This window comes from Apteryx mantelli, chromosome 10 (genome assembly GCF_036417845.1).
Source record: "Apteryx mantelli isolate bAptMan1 chromosome 10, bAptMan1.hap1, whole genome shotgun sequence".
Classification (NCBI taxonomy): Eukaryota; Metazoa; Chordata; class Aves; order Apterygiformes; family Apterygidae; genus Apteryx; species Apteryx mantelli.
The window spans coordinates 4,029,446-4,048,848 of NC_089987.1; the positions used below are offsets into that span (position 1 = coordinate 4,029,446).

General features: G+C 49.7%; 1 protein-coding gene across 1 annotated transcript; it reads right to left on the reverse strand.

Annotated features, from left to right (window-relative positions):
• Positions 1–1,928: 1,928 nt before the first annotated feature.
• LOC106492710 (uncharacterized) lies at positions 1,929–14,612 on the reverse strand. Its single transcript, XM_067302875.1, has 11 exons — positions 14,510–14,612; positions 11,788–11,922; positions 10,389–10,513; positions 10,010–10,078; positions 8,934–9,047; positions 8,010–8,122; positions 7,479–7,534; positions 5,962–6,014; positions 4,920–5,047; positions 4,046–4,202; positions 1,929–3,082 (listed from the first exon to the last, which is right to left on the reverse strand). Exons 2-11 carry the CDS (start codon positions 11,827–11,829, stop codon positions 3,013–3,015), a joined length of 927 nt encoding a protein of 308 aa, XP_067158976.1. The 5' UTR covers positions 11,830–11,922; positions 14,510–14,612; the 3' UTR covers positions 1,929–3,012.
• Positions 14,613–19,403: the final 4,791 nt, after the last annotated feature.

The window sequence follows — 19,403 nt, forward strand, 5'->3', positions numbered from 1 at the left end:
TGGAACTCCCTGGGCTTCAGTTAATCAGTCACTTTGCTTGACCGACTGTAAAGCCAGGACATAAATCCAAAGAGAAAAATGATTTTTTCTTTCTTTCTTTTCGCCAATGAAATACAGCGTCAGCGTGAACGTCCTTTATATCAACGCTGTGCATACTCGAAAGATTGCAAGAAGGAAGGAGAATAAATAAGCTTGGTAAAGTATTTATCGTATTAGACATCAGTAGCCAAGGACAGATTGATGTGGAAGGCTTAGCTTGGGGCTGACAGCCTTTCAGTGACCTCTTCACAAGCGCCCGAGCCTTGACATTTAGCAGGCACGCGAGCTCCGGGGGGATGCGCAAGCATTTGGTGCGAGTATTTCGCCATGTCAAGCCCTGGCCCGTTGACAGCAACAGGAATTACAGGTGTTCAGTTCCTCCCAGACGTGCAAAACCCAGATGCTCGAGAGCGGCTCATCCCGAGCCCCCGGCCGCCTCCCTTCGTGCCAGACGAGAGCACATCATACGCTACATTTCACTTCTGGCCAGGACTTCCCTCCTTTTACTGCTTTTTGCTCAAAATTAATGCTTTTGGGCTGCAGAAACTTTTCCCAAGATGGATTTTTTTTTCCACCGAGGAAGGAGCTGTGAGAAAAGGACCACTTTACATGGTCAAAGCGTGGGGCTTGGTAGATTTATTTTAAATTAAATAAGTTCTTCCATGTGTCCTGGACACGAGCGCACTATAAACTAATTTGAAATCCAGGGAGAAAAGCCCTGACGGTCGATTTCTCAGTCCTTTAAACTGAAATACCTTCCCGGTAGTTCATTACCTGGCAAATAAACCTGCCAGCCCATAAGTTTATTAATCATTTTCTGTACCCTCCGTGAACTTTTCCAAACTGAGCTCGGGAGTGCTCTAATTCTCCGTCCTCTGATACCAAAACAAGCCAAGAGCCCAAAGGGCGAAGGACGACCACGGCTCCCGCTCCTGCCTCCCGCGCCGCAGGACTTCGGAGGCTGCAATTTGGGGGAGACACCTGCCATTCGCACCCCAGTATTCCCAGTTATAACCCACGTTCTGCAAGTCAGAACCAGTCAGACCAGTACCTCGCTGGTGTGGTTTTAGTTTTTGACCTGGAAAGGGAATTTTTACAGCAACTTCTCAGACTATCACTCCAACGTATAATTAACAAACTATTTTTTTCTCTCATTTCCTACATTCTCTGACCCGAGTGCAAAACCCAAAAGCCACTGCTAACATATTTTGTCTTTGCGGATACGCTTGATTGTGTCCCTATATTTTCTTCTTCCAAATGCTAGTATTTTAACCACTGGGAAAAACACAAGAAGGGCCTAGAGAGATGATAAAAATGCCACAGATATTCCTGAAATCGTAGTAAAACAAGCCACATATTTAGTAGGAAGAAACTGTGATGTATAGCACTGTTATTTTTGCAACCTTTCTAAAATTACCTCTTTGACTGATTTCTTATGTGTAAAAAGAGGCACAAGGCCTTCGTATCTGTCAAAGCACCGTTGTCTCCAACAATTTAAAAGCTCCCCGTTTCGGTGCGTTGGGACTTCCAGCGCACGGACAGATTTAAGACATCTTTAAGTTTGCGCAAGACTCCCAGGAATGTATTTCTGAACACCGCTGCCGCTAGGGAAGGATTTATAGGAGAAGGCAGGCTGAGCTCCAGCGCGCCAGGCCAACGCCTTCCCCCCGGGGGGGAAAGCGGCCCCGGGCCGCCCTGCGAGCGGCCCCGCTGCACTAGGGACAGCGCGGGGCCGTTTTATTTGACGCCCGTCCCGCGAGCCGCTGAACGGGGCGCTCGGGCTTGCGGCGTTCCCTGCGACACCTTTCCAGCCCCAGGCCGGGCGTCCGTCAGCCAACACGCGCCCATCCCCAGGGAGATCGTAAAAAGAACAACAGGCACAACGTTAATAACTAGAAAACGGTCATTTATTTCACCGGTTTGGCACAACTGGCTGCTGTGACATCTTTGGAGCAAACGCTAAGGCGACAGCTTTGCGTATGGCTCAGCGGCAGGAGCGACTGGAGTGAAAGAAACGGAAGGAAATCAAAGCACCCGGCAACAGAAAGGAGGAAAAATGTCCCTGTCCTCGTGCGCAGCTCCAGAGCAGCCTGCTGAGAACAGCAGCCTCCTGCATCACACCAGCGAACTCCTTCACGGCTCCCCGCGAGGGAATCATTCCGCTCCATCCGACGCTCCAGCTCTCCAGACACCGGGACACCGCAGCCTGGAGGAACGACGGACCGGGAGGGCTGTATTCCTTGCAAAAGCGACGCTCCGATCTGCCCAAAGCCCTCTGAGCAACGACGCGTCCCCAATTCGAACGTGCAGGGACTGATACTGTATGCGCAGGCTCGATACTTCTGCATTCAAGCACTAGATAGTTATAAGAGATTATGCCCGTTTTTTAATGCCTGTAACTACCGGAGAGTTCAGAAAGACAGAACTTTTATTCCCAGAACGAACCTGAAAGAACCAAGGAACTGCCCAATTGGTCGGAGATCCACGTAGCCCAGTTTCCTGGTCTTCACCGCGGGGAGCAGCTGATGCCTTAGGAAAAGTGCCAGAAGAAGGCAGAGCGGAGGGCGATCCCTTCTCGTGCGCTCTTCCTGCAATCAGCTCCTCAGAGGTTGCCTTCAGATTGCCTCCAGGCGAGCACAGGTAGCAGCCATTAAGAGCCACACATCTAAAAACTTATCTGATTCCTTTCCAAATCCGTTTATCCTCTTGGCCTCCGCATCATCCAGCGACAAGGAGCTCCACACTCCAAACTGTGCATTTTGCAGGGAATAAAATAGTCGGAAACATTGCTAACATTGCGGGGATAAGCTTGACTATACGCCTGAACTCCCCAAGCCGTCGGAAAAGGTCACAGCGAGTCCTGCTGCCTGCTAAATGCGCTGCTGCGAGAAGCGGGCTTTTCCCGAAAATCCCCCCCGGCGCCCGGCTGCTGCCGGGGCAGAGCGAAGTGCCAGGGCCGGCGCCGTCGGCTCATCACGGACGCGGCGGCTCATTTATTCCTGCGCCCAGCTGCAAGCGAGGAACCGGCCGGGCGGCTTCGTCTCTGCAAGGACAGACGGACGACACGTTAGCATCCCGCAGCAAGCGGCGGGGACCGGGCACCCCCCCTCCAATTCCCATCGCGGTGTTGACGTGGAAGAAGATAACGAGAGAGGTTTCCAGCACTGCCGGGACTCGCGCCCTGCCGGTGGCTTGGCCGAAGGAAACTCTCCCGGCGGGACGGCTGCGGGTTTCACACCCGGCGAAGGCCACGGACCGGACACCCGGCCGACAGCCGCGGGCCGAGGGTTTCGCGTTCCCCAGTGTGTGTTTTGGCGTTTAGCGGCCTATTCTACGCGCTTTAGAAGTGTCTGTTTTTTGGAAAAAGCTGAGCATTCAGCCTCCCGAGTCCTCTACGGCATCTCCTCCAACGGCCCAGAAGTGGTGTTTATTTTAAAAAGCAAACAACGTGTAAACAACCAAATCAAGGTAAAAAAGGCTCCGGGAAAAGCCTGTGATAATCATGTGACAGGAGAATCAGCAATTCACCGAGAAGCACGTATTTTGTCACTGGTATCCTTTCCCCTAGAAGAGGCATTGCCATATCGATTTTCTCAATATTTGTCTGTTCCACACTCTAGTCTGACAAATATTTGCGTGAACAAATTTCAGGCCATAAGTGGTTCCCTGCTGTTTGTGACAGAGGACTCGTTCTCTGCATAACGCGACAGATTTGCCTAAATAAGACGTTCTCCAAAATGGACCATCCAGCGACTCCCAACCTTATACGGAAAGTCCATAAATAACAAACAACTGAACAAGAGCCCACGGCTGGTTTGCGTGTACAAAGTGCATCTTGCACAACCATTCTTTTTCAAACAATACATACCACCTTCGTTAATTTAAGTAACATCTTAAACACGAAATGAATAATATTTCTTTAAATCAAATAAAAGCTAGCAACCTGGGCGTTTATATTTCTACTACCTGCGGAGCTTGTTGACCTCTTTTTTTGCCATGATTTTACCTGTAATAAAACTCCATCAAGCCCCAGCCTGGCGTCAACCCGTTCAGCTGGAAACGGGCAACGCACTCGTGAAACACTCCGCTCCCGCGCAGGCCGTTGTACACCGCGGGGCACGCTTGCTTATCGAGCGTGGCAGAAACGTCGAAGCACTTGCCACCTTCGTTCAGAGAAAAAAGGGAAGAACGTCTCTGACTTTCAACAGTATTTAATGCCCCAAATGTACAAGATCTATTATTTTTACGTGTGGCTCCCTTCCGAAACTTTTCTGAAGAACAATGGTTTTCCTGCCTGCTTTGTAAATTAAATAAAAACTTCTTTGATCGATCAGTGTTTTCAAAGCGGCCAACTCCAACTCCTAACATACGTTTTGACCCCCCAACAGCGAAAATCACATCATTTATCCGGATTAACATAAGCAAGAGTCACCACCAGGAACAGGAGTTGTAGACCTCCCTCCGATACAGCTGCCTAAGGCCAGATCCTGCAGTGAACACCACGTGCCCCTGTACTTATTTGCACAAATCGCTTCCTCGATGACAGACCCATATGACTGAAGTCAAGCCCAGGAGTCAGTCTTCTGGGGTCTAAGACGAGGCATTTAGCCTTTTGAATTTGTTTCAAGAATCGCATGGGAGGGTGGAAAAGAGAGAAACAACGCAAAGATGGAAGAACATAATAGCTGCGATATAGGATACAGTCAGGTGAAATAATAAACACCAACAAAATCACAATTCTGAAATACAGCTCTTACTTATAACAAAATGCCTGACCATGTCTTTCCGAATTTCACCGAACAGTCTTTCCCCCAGCCTGCAGAAACCAGCCGCACGCCAAAAAGCTGACGGCAGACACGAGCGGGCTACCTTTAACTTACAGGCGGTAAAACTGACTCTGTATTCATCCTCGATAACCCCGTCGTCAGCCATCTGGGTCAGCGAGGCATTGGACCACTCAATCCCAGCCTTCCTCCCGTCGGGCAAAAAGACGTAGCCTACAGTGAGGCTGAAGGGGAGAGAAACGGGGCACAGCTAAAGTCCAACCAAAATTCAGACGGAGCAGCACGCTGGCCTTCCAGCGGAGCTGAAAGTCGAGCACAGGCTCCAGCCCTGGCCGGTGGTGGGAATGAGTAGAAATGGTTATGTGGGATGCTGTGAGCTCCAGGCAGGGGAAGCCATGCATGCAGGAGAGGGGACGAGGTTTGCGGGAAGGAGGACTGTGAAGTGGGCAGAAGGGCCTGGCAGGTCAGCGAAGGAAACCGCCCTTGAAGTCTGCAAGACAACCGAGTAGCTGTGTCCCCGGGGGACTCTCTGGGTTCAGCTTTTCCACCAAGACATGGAATTAGGCCTGGCAACCATCCGAATGCGCTTTGCAATCTTCTGATTTCAGATATGGGGCACTATGGCAGCAACCCACTGATTTCAGTCTTTAATGCCCGTTTCCAGCTTCTCACATGCATGTTTGGAAAGGCAAAAATACAGCACAAAGCATGTTCCCACCGGAGAAGGGAGCAGCCCGCAGAGAAACCCCGAAGCAGTAAAATACTAGTGCCACGCTGAGATTTGGCCTGCAGCCACGCCAACGTGGCTGAGTCTTATCTGGCTTCCTCCACTACTCTTAAACAGCCGGAAGTGCCCAATTTGTACCTCTAAATCATAGAAACACCAAGCCGCGCAGCGCTGCATCAGCTAAAAAGTAATTGCAGGCAAATGAAGCAATTGAAGGTAAAAGCTGTCCCGGTGACTAACTGCAAATGGAAAACCGGGCAGAGGGAGTGGAGAGCATGGGAAAGAGGGGTGTGGACAGAAACCGGGCTGTGCAGGTCTAAGCAAGAATGCATGCACAGCCGTCCTACAGAGCAACCTCAGCCGTCTCTAAGAAGCATGCAAACAGCAGTGCAGACCTCCTGGGTTACTCACTTAGCTGTGATTGCTGGCATATTAATAACTGTTAAATGGGCGGCAGTCCCGTCCTGCAAGAGAGTGATGGAGAAAGAACCACGTCTAACTTGTGCAGACCAATGCTGCTGGTCGTATGCTGACTTCAGCAAGAGGACCCTGGGTACAACTCAGGTGGCCTCTTAGTAATTTTTACTTTTAAACCCTCTTAATACATCTTCCATGGAGATCTGGCTGTAAATAAGGGTCCGAGAACATAAGTCAGGCACATTAAGTAAAAATTAAGGACATCAAGGACAATAGAAAGACCACAGCAAGCATACGTAAGAGGAGAAGGGAACTAATAAACGCAGAGACTTCAGCGAGTCATGTTCAAAACTGCCAGAAAAGGCCTGAGCAACCTGATCAAAGTCAGCCCTGCTTTGACCAAAGGGCTCTTCTAACCTATATTATATGATGTCCGAGAGCAGCATACAGGAAAAATGTTAAATAAGAAGCAACTGCAATCCCATGCTTTTCTTCATTACTCCTCCACCCTAAAGCCTGAATACCTTCATGCTCCGCCTGAGCTGCTTTGAGGCAAATATAAGTCTACGCTGTGACGTTACACATGTACAAACACTCAGGGTGTGAGGACTCCAAACTTTAGTCAGTGATTAACCTTATTTCCTCCTTAACAAACACTCAAATGGCTTTTAATTAGTGGGGAAGGACAGCAGCAATTTTGAATCCTGAGTAACTACAAAGAAAGGGGAGAGGTTGCTGTTTGCTGATACACATCACCGTGCACAAGCACCGTCTTATTAAAAGCCTGTGCATGTGAAATCACAGCAGCTCCCAGATCTGCGCGTACGCGGGATTTTCCAAGGCGTGTTTTTCTGCTGACCCACATATATCCGGGAAAGAATTTTTATTCTGCCTTAACTCCTGAAATGCTGCCTTTAGTTTAGACTTCCTTATGCCTTTTCATAAGCATCTGTCAGGCTGTGGGCTGGCCAGGAAGGCCAGGATTCATGATGTGCCCAGGCTACGTGCTCACAGCGGCCGCAGAGCAGACGCTTCTCCAGCACAGCCACCACGGCAAAGCAAGAGAATTAAAGCCGAGGACAGGCAGAAATATTTGCAGACTGCCATCATGAGGGCTTAGGATGCTGCCGGGCATTTCCGACTCCCAGCTACCAGGAATCGGCACTGCATCAACTCCGCTGAGCTCTGGGTATCTGCAGCAGCCGAGAATCTGTCCTGTAAAGCTACTGATCTAATTTTTCTAAAAAGGCAAAAATAAATGGTTTCAAGTTAACCAAAACAATTTTTTGGTTCAACCCACGTAGCAAAATCTCAGTTATTATTCACATGACTCTGCTCTTGCGAATTGCTTCCAACATTTATGTGCACTAACGATGGCACCAGTGAGCGCTTCTGACTGCACGCCGTGGTTCCCCCCGTGCGCTATTTCTGGATATTCAGGTATGACTGACAAGTTTTAGACATACTTGCAATTTCATGGTTAAGTTGTGTAACGGCATGTTAATACCTACCTCAAAGCGTGCCAAAATCATGACATAACGGTAAATCTCAGACCAGTTCCGGATACCTGCAAAAGAACAGAACAAAATCACCAAATCTGAAGTTCACCAATACTGGCCAATGCGAAATAACGCTACCAGATGTTAACTTCGGCTAAAGAAATTCTCTAGTAGCTGATGATGTGCTAAGCATATACATGACCCAAACAGCAGTAATAATTGAACTGTTTTTAACAGCAGAAAGAAATAAGATAGACCTGAATAAGAAGGACTGTTCCTCTTTTTCCATTAGTTCAAGGCCTAATGGAAAGGGAAGCAGAGCAGCTCATCAAGTCAGGCTGATGACAGGTTTATACATTTGCCAAAACTAGGAGAATGTCACAAAACGTTTTAACAGCTGCAAGTGTATCAGCGCCTTTGCAGCAGCTCATGAGACACGAACGGACCAAATTCTCTCCGTCACGAACCCACTGTCCTACCACTGTCAGCCACAGTGACACTATGTAGTTTGTCATGAGGGCGAATAGTTTCTAACGCTGTTACCGTACGAGTGGCTCCGAACACCTTTGAGGGAAAGTTCTGTTTTCTCATGATTTTCTATTTCAATTGCTCCAACAGACTGGCCCCACTGCTCATGACGGAAATGCTCCGCTTGTCTGGAAGAAAGGGAAGAGTTAATCAACACAGGCAAAACCAGCAAGGCTGCTATTCGTACTGTCCCCAGCGCCAATCTGATGGACTGAACTCCCCAAATGAAGCAAAGATCGCAGAGCATCTGGATCGTGGCTATACCAGAGTCTACAGATTATCAAACACACTTTTAAATTTCCAAATTATTGCTACTTAATGCCTATGAGACATCTAGGAACAAAACAACAGCAAGTTCCCACCTTGAGAGACTGTAAAAAATGCCCTCTGTTTCATAGAAATGAAATAATACCCAACAGCTGCTGCTTAGAAGTCAGCATACATCAATAAAGACAACACACTATCCAATGCATGCTTTTTTTTTCTTGTGTTTTCAGTTCTCCGAAGCCTACATAGTAATTTAAGCACCCACTTTTGCCCTCCCTTCTCACGGGTATATTCGACCCTTCCCTTAGATATACCAACACCAGTGATTGCAGAATAAGCCTAAGTCAGGTTGCTAAACAATGAAAAGAGACTGAAAATGAAATATCCCTAATCCTCAAGGTTTTACGGCCCAAGACTGTGGCCTTGGAGTGGGAACGTCCCTCCACCCACGTGGCAGGAAGACCCCATCCACGTACAGGAGCCTCCTTAGAGGTCGCCAAGAGTGTTGTGGTGACCAAGCCCAGGAGATACCTGAAAGGAGCCTTGTCCTTTATTTGCTCTCTTTAATTAAACTCATCTTCTAAAATCACCTGTAACAACACAGGACAGATCCTGAAGAGGTCTGTAGAAAAATTACTGTTACCCCCAGCAGAGGTTAATGCTGTCTCTCACTTTTTGACCCTTCGGAAGAACTCGATGCTCCACGGTTCCTCGGCCAGAGCACGTGCAAACGTGCAGCGGTGACTGTCGATGCTGAAGTTAAAGACTTCTGTGAAGTTCTCCCAGCTAGCAAAAGAGGGGCAAAAATAAAAGCCGTTATCAACTTCCAGTTTGTATCAGGCCAAGTCGTGCACTCGTTACACTCACAACGGCAACCTTCATATTTTATCATGCTTGGGAACTTGTGATTTTTGTCACTTTTTAGTATGTTACCAGTTTTCAAGAAATCGGTCAAAAGGAAGCAGAGAACGGCAAGAACGCCTGCGTAACAGCACAGCGAGGGTCAGCAGGCCGCGCAGGAAGGGAAGCGGGACGGGCAGAGCCGCGAGCCGAAGCAGCGCTGCTTCCTCTCGGGTGGTCTATTCGGAGGTACGCACGCAGCATCACGCCAGAAACGCTCTGCTGCTCGGACAGCAAATCATCTTTTATGAGACACACAGAGTCCCTAAAGCAGGTAGCGTTTGCACTGCAGGGACGCGACGGCAGAAAGGGGAAGCAGAGGAAAGGTCTGCCCGCAACCTGTGCATTTAAATGCAAGGTATCTTTGTGCACGTGACCCTGTGAAAACAGTAACCGCGTGGATAAATGCAGTAAAACTACAAATATATATTTCTGAGTGCAGAATGTGTTTTTGTGTGCGTTACCTTGTGTACTTCTGCCTAGTCGAATGAGCAGAGCTCCTGTGCGAGTATATGCTAGAATCATTCCTAAGCTGTGTCTGTTTATTACTTGGCCTTTATTTCTACTCCTATTAGACGAAATGTAGGAAACAGGCCAGAGAGCGGCACCGCTGTATTTTGAGACCACAGCGTTTTCTTACAGAAGCTCTAATATCCTTTTAGAGCAGCTTCCTTCCCAAAAATATGCCAGAAATTGAGGTCTCAGCTGTGACAACTTCCTAAATAACAAACACTGAGGTCCTGATTATGTCGTAAGCTTGGTTTCGTCTATATATTCTTCAGCAAATGAGCCAAATCCTTAACTAGGAACTTACTACACACCCAAGAGCAAAGTGAAAATGCTCTTACTGGAGAGAGAATTTAACTGGGACAAGTTCGCCTTCCTCTTCGCTCCACTGCTGTCGATAGGGTCCTTTTCTGTAAGGCAAAGCACCGTAATTTTGCATCATTCCTAAACCAACAGCAAAAAGCGTCTTACGTGTTTGGAAACGGATATGACAGGAGAGAAGGCAGAAGAACAAAGCGGCTATAACCGAAGGTAAATAACAACACAATCACAACCCCACACTGGACGTGGGAATTACCAGCTGTGACTGTTCCCTTACAGCTTTTGCTTCACGTTGGTCAAATGTATTTCCAGGTAGTGTTCAAAAAGCCACGGTCTAAAGTCTAAGATAGACTGCTAAGCTTAAACACAGATAAATGAAGCTACAGAGTGCTGCAGTACCTGAGCAGTCCCTCGAAGCTTATTTCCCAGCGGTTTTGGGGCTCCAAGTATTCAATGGCGAGCCCTCCGCCACGCCAAAGCTCTCCAGACTCATCGCTCACCATCATGTTTGGATGCTGCGGGTGCTACGGAGACATTTCAGGAAAACATTGGTTTAATGCAGTTGTGGGGATGAAAGGGTGAATGCCGGCTCTGACGGGCTGTTGGAGGAAGGACATTAGATTCAGTCGGCTCTTCAGTTCTACCAGCTTTATGGAAACCACAGAATGGAGAGGAAAAATTGCATGTAAAACACCCAAGTTATCGGATAATATGTTCTTGTTTCAGATAATACAACTGAATTACTTGTGTGAAGGGATGCGGCCCTTAGGAGGTCAGCCCAGCCAAGATGCAGGGCTTTGGGTGTTAAAAGTTATTTTTAGACTGAATTTGATGAAACTCTAAAATGAACTATATTTCTAGTGAGTGCAAGACTCTTCAGCTGCTCTTTGAAAATACGTCGTTTCCTAAACTTTCCAAAAGAGAGCTTATACCTATCGCTATAAGTAAGCATCTAAGAAGGTCCCGACCTTGACGGGCAGTTCTAAATAACACAGCCAAAAAGAAGGATTGTTATACTACTAAATATTAATAGAAAACCAAACAGGGCATCTCAATCTTCCCTTTCCTGGCTTTCTGCAAATAGGATGCCTCCTGCTTTTTGGGGGTCACGGCTACTTAACAAACAAATTTCTTAATGTAAAGATAGTTAGATAGTTAGTAAGAAAATCCACAGGCAAAGCATATTATTAATATTCTTCTCTTTTTAGTAAGAATGAAGGGGATGAATATATAACTCCATAAAACTTTCCTTTCTCTTAGAAAGTGGCAATTCCACAATGACTTTCATAGCATCCATTAATTTAAAAGAAAGAAAAAATAACCATAACCGTACAACATAACTCATTAACCACATGCTGTATGTTATCACAAAGACTATGTGCTCGAATTCTTCACTGGTACTCGGGAACATTTTTCTTGCCTTCATGTCTATTGCTCCTTGGTTTAACGAAGCATTTCAGACGAGAACAGGTCTCACGGCATATTTTGCTTCCAGTGATGGCTGCTACTATCACTGGAAGAGAGCTACAGAGAGACGGGGGAGCTAAGGAGGCTTTTTTTACTGCTGAAGAATAATCGATAGGCACTAAGATGCGTTCATGTTTTAAGAAGGAAGAAGAAACCAAACATCGCTTGTGACTGTCTTTATTCAGAGCACTGATGTTCTACCGTTAATGCAGTGAAGATGCAAAGGACATTAATTTCTGCTTGGGTTGACAACACAAGTTCAAGCTAGGTGCTGAGCGCTGCTCTTGAACGTCACCCCACAGCCCCAGCCGCCTTCTGGAGCGCCACTTACTTCAAACTCTCCTACTCCGTCCACTCTGAGGAAGAGCCACATTTCGCAGACGCCGCCGGGACGTCTTGCAAGACGAGCAATCACGAAAGTCTTGTTGGTCTCTGCAAAGCCCGTGAAGTAAAGCGAATCCAGCGCCTAGGGGGAAGGAGGCAGGTCTGAGCTCCGGCCGGAGGCTGGAGGGGAGGGGGAAGGCGAGGAGTCGGCTGTTGTCCTCGGGCTGCTTCTCTAGAACCGAATTTTACTTTCACTCCGTATTTAGTACTATTCACACCAGCCAACAGAGATGTATGTATACAGGACACTTTATTTATGGGAAGCTTAGAATTAAAAAGGAAAAAGAAAGTGAAAGAAGGATTCATAGGAAAACTAGCACTCTGCTGTCGTGACTAGCAGTGGAGCTGGCCTTGGGCCAGTTAACAGCTCGCGGCTCAAGCTGTGAGGCACAGAAGTCCACGTCTTCAAATTCAGATGTGCATCTTCACGTAATCGTGCAGAACTCCCTCAAAGCGAACTTTACGAGGTGGAATATGGAAATTAAGACTTATGTATCCATGTCTGGGCATGGATAAAGTGCTGCTTCTGCAAGATTATCCATCGTGAAATGCCCCAAAATACGAATATGAGATGATTACGGTCCTGATGCACACAGGTTACTGGGTATTTTGAGGGCACAGAGTGAGCCCACTGGACTGCCGATACAAAAATTCAGAGACATCATTCCTGGAAGGGTTTTCCATATCCTTGTTAGACCTTTCTTATAAGTGTTGCTGCTCCTGCTTTGGGGGGAGAGGGGAAACCACAGACCTCTTGGCAATAACTCGAACTACCCTGAGAGTCTGATTTGGAAGATGAGGCCACTTCGCCCCCATTAAATTTGGTTGAGATGGGCAAAACACCACAAAAAGTTCCTGGGAAGCAAAATAAGGCCGGACAGACAAAATAATCGTGCAGGCCTGACTTTTGAGAAAGCAAGAAGTCCTGCAAACCTGCAAACCAGCGAAGGCTGGTCTTCTCCAGCTGAATATCCCGCGCCCACATCCTTCCCCGGGGCAACAGCCCCGGCTCTTCCCACGGCTACGACCTCTCCACTTCTGCTCTATCTCCTGTTTCGATCCTGCTTTCCCTCCTGTCTCTTTCTCCCTGAAGAGCCATTTATAACCTCCTCATGGCACCGCCAGCCTTCTCCCTACCAACGGGAAGAGGCAGATGCCAGGGCCACCGCTGCCCGGCTAGTGGGAGACCATAGGGGACCTGCGGGATAACTTTTCCTGGATTTCTGTATGTCTCAAGCAGCCACTTTATGAGTAGAAAGGAAAAACTAGGGGGAAAAAAAAACTCTTTTTTTTTTTTTTAAGGGGAAACGGAGGCCCCAGCATGTTCAGTAAAAGCTATGATATCAAGACTCCTAGAAGTCTACAGGAAATGTTAGTAAGTGGTCGATTTTTCACAAAACAATGACTTAGGACTGAAAAACTCAGCTGGCATCTACAAGCTCAGTCTTGACGAGGCAGTGAAGACTGAGGGAAACCGCAGCCCATCAGTCTTTCTGCTTCCCCCCACGTGCACCAAATAATATATAGCAAAGCCCACCCAAATCTCTCTTTAGGGGTGGCGAGGTTGTTGGCAGGACGGTGTACGAACATGGGCAAGGTACAGGTCACAGATAGCGGGTTTATTATTTATTAAGCAGACTAGTACACCTGGAAAACTAGATTATGTTCACCAAGTGCGCTGAAATAAAAGGCTTGGGTGCCCCATAGCTCTCTATTTTTTCCCACCAATACCAGCTGGCCTGATTAGAGGTAATGGGACACCCATGGTGACATCCCCACCCTGTCTCCCGGGGGGATGCAAGGCGCTGGGGTGCAGGGGATGCCGGGGGATGTGAGTCCCAAGGAGTGCCAGGCGCCAGGATAATGGGGAAGCGGGTCCTTGGGGGATGTGGAGTGCTGGGATGTGGGTCCCAGGGGATGTGTGGCCCTGGGAGGCTATAGGTCCCCATGGGATGTGGGTCCTGGGGGTGTGGGTCCTGGGTGGATGCAGTGTGGCACACCAGGATGTAGGTCTCGGGGATGGGGGTCTCCAGGGGATGCGGATCCCTGGGGAATGCGGGTCCCTGGGGGATATAGCTCCTGGGAAGGAGGTCCTGGGGGATGCATATCTTGGGGGGGTTGGGGGGCAGGGGTTCTGGGGAATATGGGTCCTGGGGATGGGGATCCTGGGGGATGCAGGGGATGTGAGCCCTGGGGGAATGGGGGCCCTGAGGACAGGGGCCCTAGGAGGGACGCGGTGCTGGAGGAAATGTGAGTCGTGGGGATGCGGGTCCAGGGGGATGAGGAACCAGGGTGGGGGGGGGCGGATGTGGGTGCCAAGGGATGGGTCACCAGGGATGGGAGCACCTGGGTAGGGGTCCCTGGGGGAGTGGGGTCCGGGGGCTCAGGGTCCCAGGGACGTGGGTGCCAGAGGATGGGTCCCCACAGGAATGGGATCCAGGGATGAGAGATCATGGTCCTGGAGATGGGGGTGCCAGAGGATGGGTCCCCGGGGGAGTGCGGGCCGGGGGCCAGGGGGGATCAGGGTCCCGGGGATGGGGGTGCCCAGGGAAGGGTCCCCGGGGGAGTGGGATCCGGGGGCTCAGGGTCCCGGGGATGGGGTGCAAGGGGAGGGGTCCCCGTGGGAGCAGGGTCCGGGGCCGCGGGGGGGGGGGGGGGGAATCACTCACGTGGGGGTCGGAGCGCAGCGTGCGCGGCCGCCGGGGCTCCGCGGCGCCGCCGCCCGCCCGCTGCCGCCAGCCGCCGTGGCCGAGGAGCAGGAGGCAGCCGAGGGCCCAGCGCTTCAGCGGCGCCGCCGCCCACCGCGCCCCGAGCAGCGCCGCCGCCGCCGCCAGCGCCGCCGCCAGCGCCAGCGCCAGCATCGCCGCGGGGCCGCGGGGTGCTCGGTGCGCGGCGCTGCGCGGTGCGCGGGGTGCTCGGTGCGCGGGGTGCTCGGTGCGCGGGGCTGCGCGGGGCTCGGCGCTGCGCGGGGCTCGGTGCTCGGTGCGCGGGGTGCTCGGTGCGCGGTGCTCGGCGCTGCGCACCGCCGCCCGCCCGCCCGCCCGCCGCAGCGCCCGGCCGCTCCCGGCGCCGCCAAACCCCGCCTCGAGGCCGCTTCCCAGAAGCGCGGCTTTGCCGGCTGCCTGCACGCGTTTCCGCGGGGGCTTGTCCCGGTTCTCTCTTGGAAGCTGATTTTTTTGTTGTTGTTTGCTTGTTTTCCCCGCAGAAACTCGACCTGAGCCTATGTTTCGCCCAGCCGGTACGGAGAAGGTCGGAGGGGGAAGTTCAGCCAGTTTCTCCGGCTGCCTGGACAGGGCCTGCCGGTTTTCTAGGAAATGGAGAGACCCGGAACGATCCCGGCTAACCGTGGTGGTGGGAGAGAGGCAGGTTTGCGGGGCGCAGCAGCAGGCACCGCGAGCCGCGCTGGCGGCCACGTCAGCCCCTCTTCCTTGAAGGTCGTGGCTGTCGCTCCCCGCTCCTTGATTGGGATCTCAGTTCTTATTTGGGATGCTCCAGGTGCCAGCTCCAAGGGCAGGGAAAGCCCTTGGCAGCCCATTTTAGCCAAGCCACAAAACCATCACAGTGGGCATCCGACGGGCAGGGGCACCTTTAGCCTCTTCCGCAGGTACCATTCCCAGAATCTCTATTTCTGATGGCTTTGGGCTGGCTGCAAAAGGTATATTTACGTTTTTATTCCTTTTGCAACTAGCAAGTGTTTCATCTCCCTACACTAAGTTAAACCTAATATCTCAGGAGTGATTTAAGCCTGGCTGATCTTGCTTTGGACAAAGATGGGACTAAAAGGCCTCTCCAAATCTCAGCTTTCTTCGATGGTCTTATCTTTTCCGAGTGTTTTGATTGTGTGTTAGCTCTACAGACTTCTCTGCTCCTTGGAAAAGGGTTTTACTGCTCATTGTTATGTCTGGTGACAATTGTTTCTCAATTTTATTGTGTTTTACCTTTAACCAATCACAGTTTATGGCTCTTTCCATTTTCTTTGTTTGAAGGTTAACTTCAGCTTTTGAAAAGATGCAGCTTGCTTTTAATAACCTCCTTAGCCCTGCTGTTTAGCCAAGCCAGCTTGCTTTTGCCCTTTATCAGGTCTTTTCTGATACTGATATGCATTTACTCTATGATGGTGTTTCTCTCCATCCTTCAGATGCCTTTAATGCCTTAGAAGTCCCTTTCACCTTATTCTTGAAAAGTTTCCGTATTTTTACGCAGTTCCCGTTTTCTGAGCCTGCTTCATCGTTGGCCGTGGACCACATCAAATCAAAAGCAGAAGGACAGGACCTAGAAAGCAGAAGGCACCGGAGGGTAAGACAATACGGTTCCCACTTCTTTCTGTAAATCAGGATGGAGTCACTGCTGCCGCTAATACGCAGGCAGTATAGCTGAGAGAGGACCGCGTACAGCGGCAGAGAGCCAGAGAGGCACGAAGGTCACTTCCTTCAGCTCGTGGCTGTGGAGGGACGGAGGACACTCAAAAAATAGCTGTGTCACCGAATTACCGTTCTGTGCCTGCGGGAGAGCAGACGTGGTTCGGTGCAGAGAAAGGCTGCGAGGGAAGGGGCTATGAATAACCGCCTGTATTGTTAATTAAAAATTAAATACAACATTGGCACAAAACAATATTCACTGGGGGAAAAAAAAAATCCACACCGATGACAAATCTTTGAGGCTTTACAAGCATGCACCTAATTAAACCCTCAGCGTCAGCAGCTTCAGAGGTGAGGGCCGATGACAAGTGACGTGTTCCCGTAAACTCTTCCTTTTTTTTTTCTGATGCAACCCAGGAGCAGCTGCATTGCCTTTTGCCAAATTGTTGGAGTCGGCATACAAATCGTCTGCGTTTCAGGGTTTGCATTTTGGAGGGCACGACCAATGGGGCATGAATGTTTCATACGTGCCTCTGCTACGTGAAGCATTCGAAAAATCCCGTGAAGCATTCGAAAAATCCCGTAGCCTAAACAATGCGCCGGTTAAACGTTGCGGGCCGTCTCTACGGAGTTCCTAACGGAGATAAGCCCCATTCCTTCCTACCACAACAGGAAGCGGGGAAACAATTTCCTTTAGGCAGCATTAGGTTTCGCCATTTCTTAGGCGATTTGTTCGAGGACTCCAAGTTCTCTCTGCCAAGCGATTTATCTTGGCAGCGGTGTTTGCTGTGGGAAGCACGGGACCCCAAAGCGCAGGACTCGCAGCAGAATCCAAGTCCCGGCATGCCCGGGAATGTTTTTAGCACGGCAAAAAGCAATGCTGGGTATATTAAAACAACTCCACCTAAGACGTGATATATGCATCTTGTGGAGGAAAACATTTGACTGTTTTTTGGGGGGGGGTTAAGTGTAGGAGGAAATAAGAAACCTGCAACCGATAGTGCTAAAACACAGACAGAAAGCAAGCTGAATTTAAGGCTTTCCGGTTAGCCTGAATTTGCTGACTTGCCCTTAAGCATCTGCAATATTGACACTTTTCGTTGCTTAGGGAGCATTTTAAACAGCACTGCCTCGTATAAACCCATCGGCCTGGCAAACGAACGTGGTACCGATAGGACTCTCCTCTGTCGGAAGAAATGGCTCTGCACCCCTAGAAATCAAGGTTACGAATCTGCAAAATCTGTGGGTAGCTCTCAGGTCCAAGCTGCTTCGGAAGAATTTACCCTGCAGAGAGCATTGACCGTATCTGCCGTGCAAAGCTAGCCGCTCTTCCCAGCAGTGTGCGAGCGCAAAGCAAAGCCAAAAGGAAAAAAAAATGCACGGCCTCTCCTCCTCGGAGATCTGCAAAATGGAACTGGGTTTTCCGAGCAGCATCCAGAAATAGCGGCTGGACTCACATCCGCAGCGCAGCATCCAGCCGTGCCTCAGCTTGGAGAGAGCTCAGATCTGGGGGAGAATTTCCTGGTTTCAGCCTATATTTAGGTTACCTGTCATTATGTAGCATATTGAAAAACAGTAATAACCCAAGGAGCTGCTTTGGCCGTACACCCTTTCTCCGCGCCCTGGCGCCCGGAGGAGCGTTCGCTGTTTGCCTGTTTTAGGAGGCCGCAGAAATAAGTTATGCACCATCCAGTGGGCGAATGCGCTAGTTACACGGTGGGAACAAATCCCGAAACATCGATTCCACCGAACTGGTTGCAAAACTTCCTCCGAATGAGAGGCTCTTACTGCCAAAGCGGGAGTGGGAACTGCTGCAGCATCTAACATCACGGCGAGGGCGACATGCACCCTCCTGTCTAGCTGATACTGCTAAAAAGAAAAAAGCAGAACCTAACGTTTTTTGTAACTTCTGAGTAACTATCATATGTCAGCCAACCTGCAAAAAAATTTTTTATCAAGAGTTCAGCCCGTTATAATCAGCCACGACACACCCCACGAGTATGTCCACGATAAGAATGCTTTTCTTCCCCTTTTTTTCTTTTACCTCTGGATAAATAATACATATTAGTTATAACATGCTAAAACACGCAGGGGAAGGGAGGTTTTAGAAAAAGATCAGGTCTTCGAGTGTGACTTTGCCTCTATAGCCATTTATATACTCTCATTATATATATATGTGTATATATATATATAAAAGAATATATATGCAGTATATATAGAGTATATATGCAGTGTATATATATACACACATATATACACTGCACATATACTCTAATATATATATATACACTGCATATATATATATTATATATATATATATATGCTGCATATATACTCTAATTTAAATGAATCACATGACCTCCACAGACAGGTTGGCGTTAGACTAACTGATTTCTCGTAGTGTGTGAAACCTGCCTGCTGGGACAGAGAAGACACGCGGTGGCTGTAAACAAGAGCAAGCTCTTCTGCAGTCCCCGATATTTCAGCACAGAAACAGAAGGAAATGCAAAAAATTAGAAAAGCGCATAAATACATAGCCGGGAGATTTTCTTTTATGCAGCAAAAATTTACGCTGTTTAACCGTATCTCCGGAATAATAATAATAAGAACAACAACATTTAACACAGAGGCCTATTTCGTTGCATCGATATGAACCGGAGCTGTTCCTGCCTCCAAGGGCATGTCCCCGTTGGTGGGGATCTGCCTCCTCGCTCTCCGTCACCGTGTAAATCTGCCTCGGGGTTTCGGTCCTGCGGGCAGCACCGCTCGGCAGCCGCAGCCCCACACGGCCCCGCTGCCGGCGTCCCGCTGGACGGGGGCTGCGCCGCGGGGGAAAGCAGGCCGGCGCGGAGCGTGCCGAGCCGCGCGGGTCCCCGGTTCTCCCCCTTCCTTCTCCCCCCTTCTCTCCTCCCTTCGCGTTTTTAAAGCTGCTGGTATCTGTTTTTCCTAATGCGCAGTGGGAAGTAACGACCAGTTGTCACACGGCGCTGTTTCCACCTGAAGCAACGCATCTCATTTAAACGCTGATCCGCAGCCCGCGTACACCGAAGCCAGCAGATGGCAAGGGAGCGGGCTCCTCGCTTAGATGCCTCCAGTCACCCTCCCGGGACGCCGTGGAGGGAAGAGGGACCACGAAGAAAAGCCATTGTGGAACAGGGCGCAGGACGCAGAAAGACGAACGCAGCGGACGCGCGGGCGCTGCACC